This window comes from Bombina bombina, chromosome 2 (assembly GCF_027579735.1).
Source record: "Bombina bombina isolate aBomBom1 chromosome 2, aBomBom1.pri, whole genome shotgun sequence".
NCBI lineage: Eukaryota > Metazoa > Chordata > Amphibia > Anura > Bombinatoridae > Bombina > Bombina bombina.
The window spans coordinates 404,084,954-404,099,360 of NC_069500.1; the positions used below are offsets into that span (position 1 = coordinate 404,084,954).

At 38.8% G+C, this 14,407-nt stretch overlaps 1 protein-coding gene across 11 annotated transcripts in view; it reads left to right on the forward strand.

Annotated features, from left to right (window-relative positions):
• Window positions 1–12,441: 12,441 nt before the first annotated feature.
• Window positions 12,442–14,407, forward strand: part of FBRSL1 (fibrosin like 1) — a 1,105,387-nt gene continuing 1,103,421 nt past the window's right edge. For 7 of the 11 annotated variants that reach the window (XM_053701877.1, XM_053701879.1, XM_053701878.1 and 4 more), the window contains exon 1: window positions 12,442–13,513. In XM_053701877.1, coding sequence (XP_053557852.1) covers window positions 13,220–13,513 — 294 coding nt within the window. In that variant the 5' untranslated portion in view covers window positions 12,442–13,219. The remainder of the gene's footprint in view (window positions 13,514–14,407) is intronic. The other 4 variants (XM_053701884.1, XM_053701885.1, XM_053701882.1 and 1 more) reach the window with 2 other exon arrangements.

Consider the following 14,407-nt stretch of genomic DNA (forward strand, 5'->3'; position numbering starts at 1 on the left):
TGGAAAGTTGCATGCCCTATCTGAAACATGAAAGTTTAATTTTGACTTGGCTGTCCCTTTTAAATCTGCTGGTAGCTTTATTTTACTAAGCAAATGGTTTTAGATCTTAGGAATATGTATGATAACTGTCTTGTAGTGCAACTATAGTTTAAAGGTACATAAAGTCAGTTGTTACCTGGCATTATTCAGCATACTAGTGTAACAGACTTTAAAATATAGAACAAGTTAAAGGCATTATGATATTGTAATATAAATTGTTTAATAATGTGTTAAAAACTATGCAATGTAATTTCATTGTTTATTTGGCTCCTTTCTTTCCTGTAATTGGCAAGAGTCCATGAGCTAGTGACGTATGGGATATACAATCCTACCCCTCACCACACCCACAATTCAGTTTTTACAAACTTTGCCTCCTATGGAGGTGGTGAAGTAAGTTTGTGCTAGATTTCTATGTTGAGATGCGCTTCTCAGCATTTTGAAGCCTGATTCCTCTCAGAGTACAGTGAATGTCAGAGGGATGTGAAGGGAGTATCACCTTTTGAATACGATGATTTCCCTAACGGGGGTCTATTTCATAGGTTCTCTGTTATCGGTCATAGAGATTCATCTCCTACCTCCCTTATTTAGTATATCGACGATATACTCTCATATTGCATTACCTCTACTGATAACTGTTTTAGTACTGGTTTGGCTATCTGCTATATGTGGATGGGAGTCTTTCGGTAAGTATGTTTTCATTACTTAAGACACTCTCAGCTATGGTTTGGCACTTTATTTATTAATATAAAGTTCTAAATATATGTATTGAATTTTTTGGCCGGGAAGGTACGTCCGGTGACGCAAGTTCGTCATTTCCGGTGTCTTAGTTGACGCCGAGTTCCTTGTACAAGGTGCGTCTGCAATGACGCGAGTGTGTCATTTCCGTATGTTGTTAACGCCAAAAAAATTTCAGTTTGCGTTGTGCGTCATACTTGGCGCCAAATAATTTCATTATTTGAAACCCCATTCCTATATGCCTCTTGCCTTTTTCTATGTCAGAGGGCTATGCTGTTTGCGTTTTTTCCCCATTCCTGAAACTGCCATATAAGGAAATTTGATAATTTTGCTTTATATGTTGTTTTTTTCTCTTACATTTGCAAGATGTCTCAATCTGATCCTGTCTCAGAAACCACTGTTGGAACCCTGCTGCCTGATAACAGTTCTACCAAAGCTAAGTGTATCTGTTGTAAATTTGTGGAGATTATATCTCCAGCTGTGGTATGTAATAGTTGTCATGATAAGCTTTTACATGCAGAGAATGTATCCATCAGTAATAGTACAATGCCTGTTGTTCCTTCAACATCTAATGTACATGATATCCCTATGAATATAAAAGATTTTATTGCTGATGCGATTCACAAGGCTTTGTCTGCTATCCCACCTTCTAATAAACGTAAAAGGTCTTTTAAAACTTCTCATAAAGTTGATGAATTTTCAAATGACAGACAACATACTGAATTATCCTCCTCTAATGAGGATCTATCTGACTCATAAGGTCCTACCTCAGATATTGACACTGACAAATCTACTTATTTATTTAAAATGGAGTATATTCAATTCCTTGTTAAAAGAGGTGTTGATTAAATTGGATATTGAGGAAACTAGTACTCTTGATGTTAAAACTAGTAAATGTTTAAACTCTGTTTATAAACCTCCTGTGGTTACTCCAGAGGTTTTTCCAGTTCCTGATGCTATTTCTGATATGATTTCTAAGGAATGGAATGGGCCTGGTACTTCTTTTATCCCTTCTTCAAGGTTTAAAAAATTGTAACCTTTGCCAGCAGTTAGTTTGGAGTTTTGGGAAAAGTTCCCCAGAGTTGATGGGCTATTTCTACTCTTGCCAAACGTACTACTATTCCTATGGAAGATAGTACTTCCTTTAAGGACTCCTTAGATAGGAAACTTGAATCTTATCTAAGGAAAGCTTATTTATATTCTGGCTATCTTCTCAGGCCTGCCATTTCTATGGCTGATGTTGCAGCTGCATCAACTTTTTGGTGGAAAGTTTAGCGCAACAGGAAACAGATCCTGATTTGTCTAGCATTGTTTGCTTGCTTCAACATGCTAATCATTTTATCTGTGATGCCATTTTTTATATCATCAAAATTGATTTTAAATCAATGTATTTAGTTATTTTAGGTAGAAGAGCTTTGTGGCTTAAATATTGGAATGCTGACATGGTATCTAAATCTAGATTACTATCTCTTTCTTTCCAAGGTAATCATTTATTTGGTTCTAAGTTGGATTCAATTATTTCAACTGTCACTGGGTGGAAGGGAGTTTTTTGCCTCAGGATAAAAGACCTAAGGGTAAATCTAAAGCTTCTAACCGTTTTTGTTCCTTTTGACAAAATAAGGAACAGAAACCCAATCCTTCCCCCAAAGAATCTGGTTCCAGTTGGAAACCTTCTTCAAGTTGGAATAAATCCAAGCCGTTTAAGAAACCAAAGCCAGCCCCCAAGTCTGCATGAAGGTGCGGCCCTCATTCCAGCACAGCTGGTAGGGGGCAGATTAAGATTATTCCAAAGCATTTGGGCAGATTCTGTCCAAAATCAATGGATTCAGAGTATTGTCTCTCAAGGGTACCGAATAGGATTCAGAGTAAGATCTCCTGTAAGAAGATTTTTTTTCACACATCCAGGTAAATCCAGTAAAGGCTCAGGCTTTTCTGAAGTGTGTTTCAGACCTGGAGCTTTCAGGGGTAATCATACCAGTTCCGTTTCAGGAACAGGGTCTGGGGTTTTATTCAAATCTATTCATTGTCCCAAAGAAAGAAAATTCATTCAGGCCAGTTCTGGATCTAAAAAATTTGAATCGTTTTGTAAGAGTGCCAACTTTCAAAATGGTGACTATAAAGACTATTCTGCCTTTTGTTCAGCAAGGTTATTATATGTCCACGATAGACTTACAGTATGCATATCTTCATATACCGATTCATCCAGACCACTATCAGTTTCTGAGATTCTCTTTTCTAGACAAGCATTACCAATTTGTTGCTCTTCCATTTGGCCTAGCGACAGCTCCAATCATTTTTTCAAAGGATCTCGGTGCCCTACTCTCTAATCAGAGAACGGGGTATTGTGGTGTTTCCTTATTTGGACGATATCTTGGTACTAGCTCAGTCTTTACATTCTGCAGAATCTCACACGAATCGACTAGTGTTTCTTCAAAGACATGGTTGGAGGATCAATTTACCAAAAAGTTCCTTGATTTCTCAGACAAGGGTCACCTTTTTAGCTTTCCAGATAGATTCAGTGTCCATGACTCTGTCTCTAACAGACAAGAGATGACTAAAATTGGGTTCAGCCTGTCGGAACCTTCAGCCTCAATCATTCCCTTCAGTAGCTATGTGCATGGAAGCTTTAGGTCTCATGACTGCAGCATCAGACGCAATTTCTTTTACTCGTTTTCATATGAGATCTCTCCAGCTTTGTATGCTGAATCAATGGTGCAGGGATTATACAAAGATATCACAATTAATATTCTTAAATCCCAATGTTCGACTCTATTTGACTTGGTGGTTAGATCACCATCATATAGTTCAAGGAGCCTCTTTTGTTCGTCCAATCTGGACTGTGATCACAACAGATGCAAGTCTTTCAGGTTGGGGAGCTGTCTGGGGATCTCTGACAGCACAAGGGGTTTGGAAATCTCAATATGCAAGGTTACCAATCAATATTTTAGAACTCCATGCTATTTTCAGGGTTCTTCAGGTGTGGCTTCTGTTGAAGAGAGAACAATTCATTTGTTTTCAGACAGACAATATCACAGCTGTGGCATATGTCAATCATCAGGGTGGGACTCGCAGTCCCCAAGCTATGAAAGAAGTATCTCAGATACTTTCTTGGGCGGAATCCAGCTTCTGTCTAATTTCTGCGGTTCATATCCCAGGTGTAGACAATTGGGAAGCGGATTATCTCAGCCGTCAGACTTTACATCCGGGGGAGTGGTCCCTCCATCCAGATGTGTTTTCTGAAATTGTTCAGATATGGGGTCTTCCAGAAATAGATTTGATGGCTTTCCATCTAAACAAGAAACTTCCCAGGTACCTGTCCAGGTCCAGGGATCCTCAGGCGGAGGCAGTGGATGCGTTGGCAGTTCCTTGGTGTTACCAACCTGCTTATATCTTCCCGCCGCTAGCTCTTCTTCCAAGAGTGATCTCCAAGATCATCATGTGGCTGGTAGCTCCAGCATGGCCTCACAGGTTTTGGTATGCGGATCTTGTTCGGATGTCCAGTTGCCAACCTTGGCCACTTCCTTTAAGACCAAACATTCTGTCTCAAGGTCCGTTTTTTCCATCAGGGTCTCAAATCATTAAATTTGAAGGTATGGAAATTGAACGCTTAGTGCTTAGTCATAGAGGTTTCTCTTGCTCCTGTATTAAATGCAACTTACTAATCAAGACAACAAATCAGGGGCGTATTATGGCCTAGGCCAACAAGGCCGGTGCCTAGGGCAGCAGATTTGGGAGGGGCAGCACATCTGTCCTATCCTCTCTATAAAAGCCAGCACACAGTACAGTGAGTGATAAAACAGGCTTTTACAGAGAAGACAAGGCACCTGCGCTGATTAAGGTCGCTCTTCTCTCTCTCTCTCTCTCTCTCTCTCTCTCCCTTCCTGCTTTCCTTTCCCTCCCTTTTTCCCCTCCCCTTTTTTGCTATCCCTTCTCTCAGGGAGAAAATGGTATGAGATGCATGCAATTCAACCCCGCTGTATGCAAGTGTTTTGCTAGCCCATATTATTTTGAAGTGTTATGAAAAAACAAACGAAGCAAAAACATTTTACACAATGACCCAAAAAAGTTTAAGTGGAAAAAAGGCCTAAAACCAGAATTTTGAGGGCCTAGGGCAGCACAAAACATAAATACGCCACTACAACAAATGCAACGCAGTCTTTGTGCAATTTTGACCTTGGTGCCTTTCTTCTATCTACATTCAGTTGCCTTATTCCACCACAAAATAAGTGTCATTACTATCTCTTAAGAACTGTTCTATGTTTTACCAAAGTCATCTGCTGCTTGTGGTTTCCATAGTATAATGCGAATCCCCTTTATATGCTCTCATGAATCCCTTGGGAGGCCGCCTCATACTTTGAAAACCAAAGTTTTAGCTGAAAGGGACACTAAATACTAAATACATGCTGCAGATGTATATACTGGTCAGCACAGGAATATAGTGAAAAATAGATTTCAACCTGGCTGCACCCATGACAAGAGGAAGGTGGGGAATAGGGTCAATCCTCGGCTTATAAAATGTATTTAGTGTTTATGTCCCTTAACGTTTCCCCTGATTTTCCTTCCTACTGAGGATACGTAGGTAAAGATATAAAACAGGCAATACAAAAGACTGTGCAAACAACACTTTGTGGAAAATATGATTATCCAAAAGGATTTTCACGCAGCCTTGTTTGTTAGTAATTTATAGAAACTAAACCTTTACACTTATATACAACTACATATAATTTTAGGGCTAATCTTTTCTTTGAATACTAATCTTTTTTTTTTTAATGTATCATTATATCTAACATGTATTTACTGTTTAACATCCCTTTAAAAAAAAAAAAAGGCTGCTTTAGTATTTCTTGTGACATGTCTTACAAATCTCTTGTTGCCAGTCTGAGTGTAATTATCTGCTGATTGGCACTTTATACTTTTGTTCATGAGCATGATTGGCAGGCAAGCAAGTACATCATATGTGTGCACCAATCATCTACTGTTATTTTTATTATTATCAGTTATTTGTAGAGCACAAACAGATTATGCAGTGCTATAAACATAGGTATAATATGCAAAGGTAGCATTTATAGGAGACAAATGGGTGGAGGACCCTGCCAAGAGCTGTACTGTTGTAAATCAGCTCTCATGAATGTGAGCTATGAAACAGCTGGGCTCGTAGGCTTACATGCTAAGGGGGTGCAAGAGGATAAGAAAGGAGGAGAGGAACTGAGGTAAGAAAAAGTTAGCGTACATCTTATTCATCTGTGAACACATTTAGAGTCTTTAAGGAGAGCTTGGAATTGAAAACTAGGGGAGAGTCTTGTGGAGCGAGGCAAAGAGTACCATAAAATAGGGGCATTATGGAGAAGTCCTGTAGATGGGAATGTGAAGAGGTAACGAGAGGAGGAGAGAAGGTGATCATGAGCAGAAGGAAGGGGACAGGAGGGAGAGTATCTGGAAATGAGGTCTGAGATATAGATGGGAACAGTGTTATTGGGGGCCTTGAATGTTAGTCAGGATTTTGTTTTATTTTGGAGGCTAGAGGAAGCTAGTGCAAGTTTAGGCAGAGAGGTGTAGCAGAAGAGGTGTGACGTGTAAGGAAGATCAGCCTGGCAGAGGCATTTATTATGGATTGTGAGGGAGATAGACAGCAAACAAGATTCCTGATATGCACAAAAGAAGAAAAAACTATATCAATGTAGCTTTACTAGTATTAAAAGCAAATTATTAAAAACAAAATGTTCATTTCATGAGACAATGATACTAATAAGATACAATTACAAATCACCTACGATTGTGAAATAACAAAAACAGCCAATGTAGATGTGGGGATCCAAATATAGTCCGCAATGTGGGTCGGTAGTTGAAATGGATTCTCAATAAAAGCCGTCCTGGTCCTATTAATGGGAGAAGAGAATGTCCTTTATGCGGTATCAAAACATAGTATTACAACAACAATCCGTACTTGCATATAAATGTAAGAGGTCCGGTGTAAATGTAGTTCAGCGCCCGTCGAGAGCCAGTCAAAACCAGTTCAGAAACCGTCTTGTGTCTGTGGTCAGTTGCAGACCATAACCAATTTGTAGAAGTGTTACACAAAAAGCCCGCTGCCAGCTTTGCACAGACGAAAGCCTAATACACTGCACGAGACAATGTTACTTTTACACGGACGCAAGAAACCGTCTTATGTTTGTGTAAAAGGAACGTAGTCTCGTGCTGTGTATTAGGCTTTCCTCTGTGCAAAGCTTGCAGCGGGCTGGCAGCTGGCTTTTGGCGTAACGCTTCTACAAATTTGTTATGGTCTGCAACTGACCACAGACGCAAGACAGTCTCTAAACTGGCTTTTGATTGGCTCTCGGCGGGCGCTGAACTACATTTACACCAGACCTCTTACATTTATATGCAAGTACGGATTGTTGTTGTAATCCTATGTTTTGATACCGCATAAAGGAGATTCTCTTCTCCCATTATTAGGACCAGGACGGCTTTTATTGAGAATCCATTTAAACTACCGACCTACATTGCGGACTATATGTCGATCCACACATCTACATTGTATGTTGTACATTGGTTCATACATTGCATCTTATTTGTATCACTGTCTCATGAAATGTCCATTTTGTTTTTAATCATTTTTTTTTAATACGCGTAAAGGTACATTGATATAGTTTTTTCTTCATACCCTTTTTTACCCGTCCTTTAGCATTCTTTTTCTCAAATCAGGAATATTTTGTTTGATGTTTTATACTTTTGTATAAGGTTTAGGAGATCCTTATATCCTGATTGTTTGTTGTAGGTTTATTTTTTGCGCTGATCATTTGTTATTTTTAGTCCAAGGGAGATAGACAGACAGAAGCTAGGGAGACCAGAGAGGATGGAGTTGCAATAGTCGAAGGGGGAAATGAGGAAAGAGTGGATACAAATCTTAGTTGTGTCTTGTGTGAGAAAGTGGCAATATTTGGAGATATGCTTAATGTGTATATGGCAGAAACTGGAAAAGGCTGGATGTGAGGACTTAAAGAAAATTCTGAGTCAGGTGTGACCCCAAGACATTGGGCATGTGGGGTGTATAGTAATATTATTATCAACAGTTATAAGGAGCTCCGTTTTGGAGAGATTTAGTTTAAGGTAGTGGGAGGACATAAAGGATGAAATATTAAAAAAGACTAAGTGACTTTTGTGTCCCTTTTTAGGTTTGATTGGGAGTTTTAGGTTAAAGGGCCATTATAGTAAAAAAAAAAAAGCTAATCCTTTAGAGCATGTAATTTTAAAACTGATAGTCAGAGCACTGCTGGTCCCAAGCAGAAACCGCTGATGATCCAAGCAGTAGTGCTAGTTCCACATCTGAGTCGTATAATTAGCACTGCGGGGGTTAAACACAGTAGTTTAGGGTCGATCGTTTTAAAATAACATACTCTAATAAATTAGAGCATGTAATGTTTTTCTGTAATGGCCCTTTAAGCCTTAGTTTTCAAATGCAAATACATTTTGAATGGGTAAACATATTTGGATCAAATTAGACAATTTATTTTGTCATCCATTCACTACAAATGTAGGAAATTTTTAAGTAAATTGGTTAAGTATTATTTATTCATGTGTTATTTTCTTTTTTCAAATTAAGATATGAGGGAGAAAACAAACATACAAGTTAAATGGTTATACTAATCTTTATGAAATTAGTCAGGGATGTCGCTGGTTGTTATGGTATATAGAATATTCCTAACTTTCTTTGAAAATATGCCTCTTAAAAATGTTTTTAGAGATATAAAACTGGTTGGTTTGATGTCTATATTACACATCGCTCTTCATCTGCTGCATCTCTCTGCCAATCCCTTCACTGGCTTCCTCAAGCCTCTAGAATTAAACACGAAATTCTGGCTCTGACCTACAAGGCCCCCAATAACACTGCCCCCCCACATATATCTCAGATCTTGTCTCCATATACTCTTTCTACTGTCCCCTTCACTCTACTTATGAATTTCTCCTCTCTTGTTACCTCCTCACATTCCCGTCTACAGGACTTCTCCAGACTGGCCCCAATTTTGTGGAACTCTGCCTAGCTTTACAAGTCTCTGCCCTAGTTTTGAAAGTTTCAAGCGTTTCTTAAAGGGACAGTCAAGTCCCAAAAAAACTTTCATTATTTAAAACAACTCCCCAATTTACTTTTATCACCAATTTTTCTTTGTTCTCTTGGTATTCTTAGGTAAAAGCTAAACCTAGGAGGTTCATATTATAATTTCTTATACCTTAAAGACTGCCTCTAATCTGAATGAATTTTTACCACTAGAGGGCATTAGTTCATGTGTTTCATATAGATAACATTGAGCTCATGCTCGTGAACTGACCTAGGAGTGAGCACTGATTGGCTAAAATGCAAGTCTGTCAAAAGAACTGAAATAAGGGGGCAGTCAGCAGAAGCTTAGATACAAGGTAATCACAGAGGTAAAACATGTATTATTATAACTGTGTTGGTGATGCAAAACTGGGGAATGGGTAATAAAGGGATTATCTTTCTTTTTAAACAACAAAAATTCTGGTGTTGACTGTATCTTTAAAGACTCTACTGTTCAGGGATGCATACAACAAACACTAACCTTTACTAACCTCAGTTCCTCTCCGCTTTTGTTATACCCTTGAACCACCATAGCATGTAAGCCTATGAGCCCAGCTGCTTGTAGATCACCTTCATGAGACGTGACTACAACAGTTAAACTTTTAGCAGGGCCCTCTATCTACCTGTTCCCTATAAATGTTAACCTTGCACATCATGTCTATGTTTATAGCACTATGAAATCTGTTGGCGCTCTATAAATAACTGATAATAATAATTATATGCATGAATGGCCCCCAGCCTTTTCAATACTGGACCTTCATTTTATTGTGATTTTGAATGTATTAAGTTTTTTTAAATTTTATTTTGATTTTACATATAATTTTTATGTGGACTGAATTAAAAGAAGTGATTGTGATCTTGAATGACTAACTTCATTTTAGTATATGCAATATTACAGTAAACACCTTAAAAATGTTTATAAAAATGTTTAGTTATGAATAATGAAATTAGTTTGCAATATATTTTTTCTTTATTTTGCCCCTATTTTATGTAATTTAGCTCAGAAAATTGAGCAATTACTATTTCTCAAAGGTGGAAATGCACCCTGCTGAATTCTCAAGGATACTCTGCTACATATATGTTCTTGTTTGGTTTAGTCACATAACAGTAGCAAAACAATACACTTTATTCTAACATAACTGTGATAAGGCTTGTTGCTGCAGACTAAGGGGCAGATTTATCACGGTCCGAATGTGCCCTAATGTAAAGGCTGTGCCACACTGCAAGCAGAGCGACGCGCAGCGTGTAGATGCAGCTGTGCGCGCTCAGTGTGTTTTGCCTTTTCATCTCTGAGCACTCTGCTGCGTCAGGTCGCGTAGCTAAGCGCTCAGAGATGAAATATTTGAACTTCAGAAGCGATGCGACGCGGAGCAAAGCAGCTGCTTTGCCTCGCACCGCATCGCTTGCAGTGTGTCACAGCCTTCACTGTTAACACGCGAGCCTTCGCGCTCACCGATTCGCTATAGTGAATCATGTCCGCCCGGGGTATGATAAATCTACCCCTAAATCACAGATTGACTCCTCCAAATAAGACAAGTAGTGGGTGAAATTTGGTTATTGAAAACCAATTGCAGTAAAAATTATGTTAATTTGTTTTAAAAATGTTTATACTTGGCTTATATTTTATTATATAGCAACATAATAAAAATGTCTTGGAATTACAAGTTGTTTAATCTCCCTTTAATGTTTGAGGTCTTGATTATGCATACATTTAGATTTGGGGCAACCTGGCAGTCTGGCTTACTAAATATTTTTAAAAATCAGTCTAGATTTGCTAAGTATTCATTCATGTAGCTCAGCTGAAGATGGTGGTCACAAGCCACATTCTGCAATTTCTGGAGCCGGATTTATTCTTGTGTAAGTGCAGCACACTAAAATCTCGATTTGCACAGATCTTAGTGTATTGCACCTTTCAAAAAACCCACCCCCGAAACTGCTGAATTTGGCTTGCAGCCGCCATCTTTGGCTTTTGAATCAACCCCAATGTCACAAAGGAACATCCCTAATGTTGAGATTCACAGGTTAAATTTACTCAAGGCTGTTAATATTCTTATATAGTCATTTATCAGAGCTTGCCTAGACATGGCTTATGTCACTATAAAGGGATAGAATTGTCAAAATTTAAATGTGCATGAATGTATTTGTTTTAAATAGATTTTTTGTTTGCAGCAGGGGCGTATTTTGGCCTAGGCAAAAAAGGCACTTACCTAGGGCGGCAGCACATTTTTGTCTGGCTGTATTTGTAGTATTTTAGAAGTATTATACAGGTATATATTGGGAGATTTTGCCCAAGGAGCTTACATTCTAGCGGGTATAATAAGAGAGTGTCCATGGAGCTTACAATTTAGAGGTAACTCTAAACCTTTTATTTATTTATCTAGCTATTGCCTTTATTTTCTGTTGGCTTTCAGGCACCCAGTATTGTGGGGGTTTTACACATATTGCAGCGATTATATATATATATATATATATATATATATATATATATATATATGTATATGTGTGTGTGTGTGTATGTCTGTGTGTGCTTACTTTAGAAATTCAGCGAAGAAAAATAAAAAAGACTACTCTGAGCAAAAAATATTATGGCCAAAAAAGGCCTAAAACCTTGGGGGTGGGGGTAATTTTGAGTGCCTAGGGCAGCTACTGGTTCCCAGTATACTTCTACTAGCAAAACACTTCTATAAAAGTTATACTGTTTTGGTGGCATACACATATATGCCACCTGTGACTTGAGGATCAGGATTCACAAACTATCCCAGCTGGTTGTGGTGTATATTGTATCAGTAAAGATTTAATTTATGCCATTCAAGTTTCTGACAGCTCTCCAAGATGGTGTGGTGTTTTGAATGCTGATGCACAGGCACTCACAGCATATGTAAGCTGAAAGAGAAAATAATAATAGAAACATATTTGCTAATTGAAGTATTCATGCAAATTTCAGTTTTAACCATTCTATCCCTTTAACATTTGTGTGTAAAACAGGTACCATAAAAATGAATCTGCTTTACTGTAATGACTTGGCGAAGCTGCTGGGTAAAGTAATGTGGTTATTTTTCTAGGTATTGTGTTTGTATTGAGAGCTGAAATCAGGAATTTCCCTGTTTTTTCGCATTGAGTCATAAGTCTGACGAACATATTCGTTGCATTTAAACACTATATGTATAGAAAACTATATGTAGTTTATTTATTCTCTATATAGTAGATGTAAATTCATATATACGTGCAATATTATGTGTATGCAAATAACCTGCCTATATTATAGAAAATTATTGTGCGTGTGTTATTTAGCATGTAAAGCTTTTCACGCCAATGGGATGTGTAACTTGTAATCCTTTATCACGATAACAGTTTATGTATGAGCTTCTAGCGGTTAAAGCGATTGCACGGTAAGCTCCTCTAGCCAGGTCAGGTCCCTGATTGTTGGTGGTTACATATCATGCCCCCCGCTGCACTCAGGCCGCCCAGGAGTTAACCCGGGGAGGTAAATTGTAAAGTCCGTAATAAAGTGGCTCACTTCCTGTGGTAATTACAGCTTGGCGGAAGTACGTCACTTATCTGCTTTGAGCTTTTTTTCTGCTGCACTGTACAATTCAGAGAGAACATTTCCTCCCCCTCCTCCTGTCTCTTTAAGAGCCCTGATCGCCCCCTCTAACGTCTCCCCCATTGTGTTTGCTTGTAGGATCGAGGCATCGGGGAACCGTGGACGGAAGGGGGCCGCGGCCAGCACCCCATCCGGGCAGGGAATGGATGGGATGTAAGCAGCGAGGAGCAGAGAGAATGGCAGAGAGCAGGCAGACACACGGCGTCCGCTGTCTGTGAGCAGGAGCTGGGCTGTACCCCTCCCCGGAGTGATCACTGCTGCCCCTCTGCCCGGAGATTGATCACCCTGGGCAGGAAGAGAAGAAACAAGAGGTTGCTGATTTGGAGGGGGTTGTTTTTGCTTCAGTCCCACCAGCACAACATGAGGGATTGCTGACCCCCCCTCTTCTTCACCAGGATGCTGCTGTAGCCTTTAAAGGATCTTGGGCAGGGTCTGAGCCGTGCAAATGGAAATATTATGGTCATTTAATTGCACACAAAAGTTGCAATACAAGTGGCTATTGAGCACATTTGGGTGCAAGGAAATAAAGAGCAAATTATTCTGCATTGTGCAAAGCAGATCTGGATTAATAATAAGCGTACAGTTCTTTTGGTGATTATATATAAATACTTGTCTCCCTCCATAAATAAGTAACCTTTGCATTTGATTTGTCATTTTGTGCAAATAACAGGATTGGTGGATTCAAGGTCACTTGGTGGATTTTCTTTCCCTGTGGATTTATAATAAATATTTGTTCTTATAATTAAGACATGATGGATGGTAAACTGAAGCAACGGAGATCAAGGTCCCAGAGGGATAGGGTAAGGAGGAGAGACCCTTCTACAAGGGATCCCAGAAATCAGAGCCCTTCCTCTGGCTCCGAGGCAGAGGGGGCCCTGGGAAAGGAGAATTCCAATCAAAATGGTACAAATGGGAAAACTCCAGCTGCTTCAGCCAGAAATGCCAGACCGCCCAGGCGTAAGAGGCGAGAATCTAGCTCTCAGGAGGAGGATATAATTGATGGGTTTGCTATCGCCAGCTTCAACACCCTGGAAGCCTTAGAGGTAAGAAGGGTCATGTCATTTTATTTATGCTGTGTATGTTGTACATTGTGCATTCTTGCTTCAAATTCAAGGACTAGTGCTCAGGGTTTTTTGTTTTGTGTTTTTGTGTGGTTTTTTTTTTTTTTTTTGCATCCTGCCAATGCTCCTCCTTTACTAATAAAGCAACATCTGTGCCCATAAACAAATAGTGTCTTAAATCTTAACATTACTGTTTTATGGTATTTAAATAATTATTTTAGAATGTTTGTTTGTGTGGAGGACAAAATGGTAATGCTTTTTTTTTCTCTCAAAAACAAAAACCCTTTAGCCATTTTATTTATACACATTTATATGGGAAATATCTTTATTGTACAGATAAGGATGTCAGACTTTTTGCTGCAGGTGGGGGCAAGCAGTGCAATATGCATCTGTATTATGCCCTTGTAGAAGGAGTATTGGTGCTACTGTAAATATTTGTATTCTGAGTCACTGCAATTTTTGAGTGTTGATCACCTTCACCATTCTCCACTCTGCTATATTGAATAAAATGTTACACATGTATAATATACATTTGTTATTTACATCATGTATTTATTCGGTTTAGCTGACCTGGCACATACTAATTCAATGTGTCTGCTGTTTTGGTGTTTATGTGTTGACAGTTTGTTACAGTAGTGGGTTGGGATAAATGAAAAGCTTGTTGAGTTCAAATATAGATTTGATCCTGTGACATTCATAAGAACTATATGTAACTTGCATACACTCTTGCTACAGACTCTTTTGAATGTGAGAACACTTATGGCTTGTCTTATGGTCAACATAATAGATATTAGTTTCCATCATTAGGAAGACTGCACTCTTATAATTACTTGAATTTTTGGGCTTTCACGTTTTCTTACTTGTACAGTACCAAAA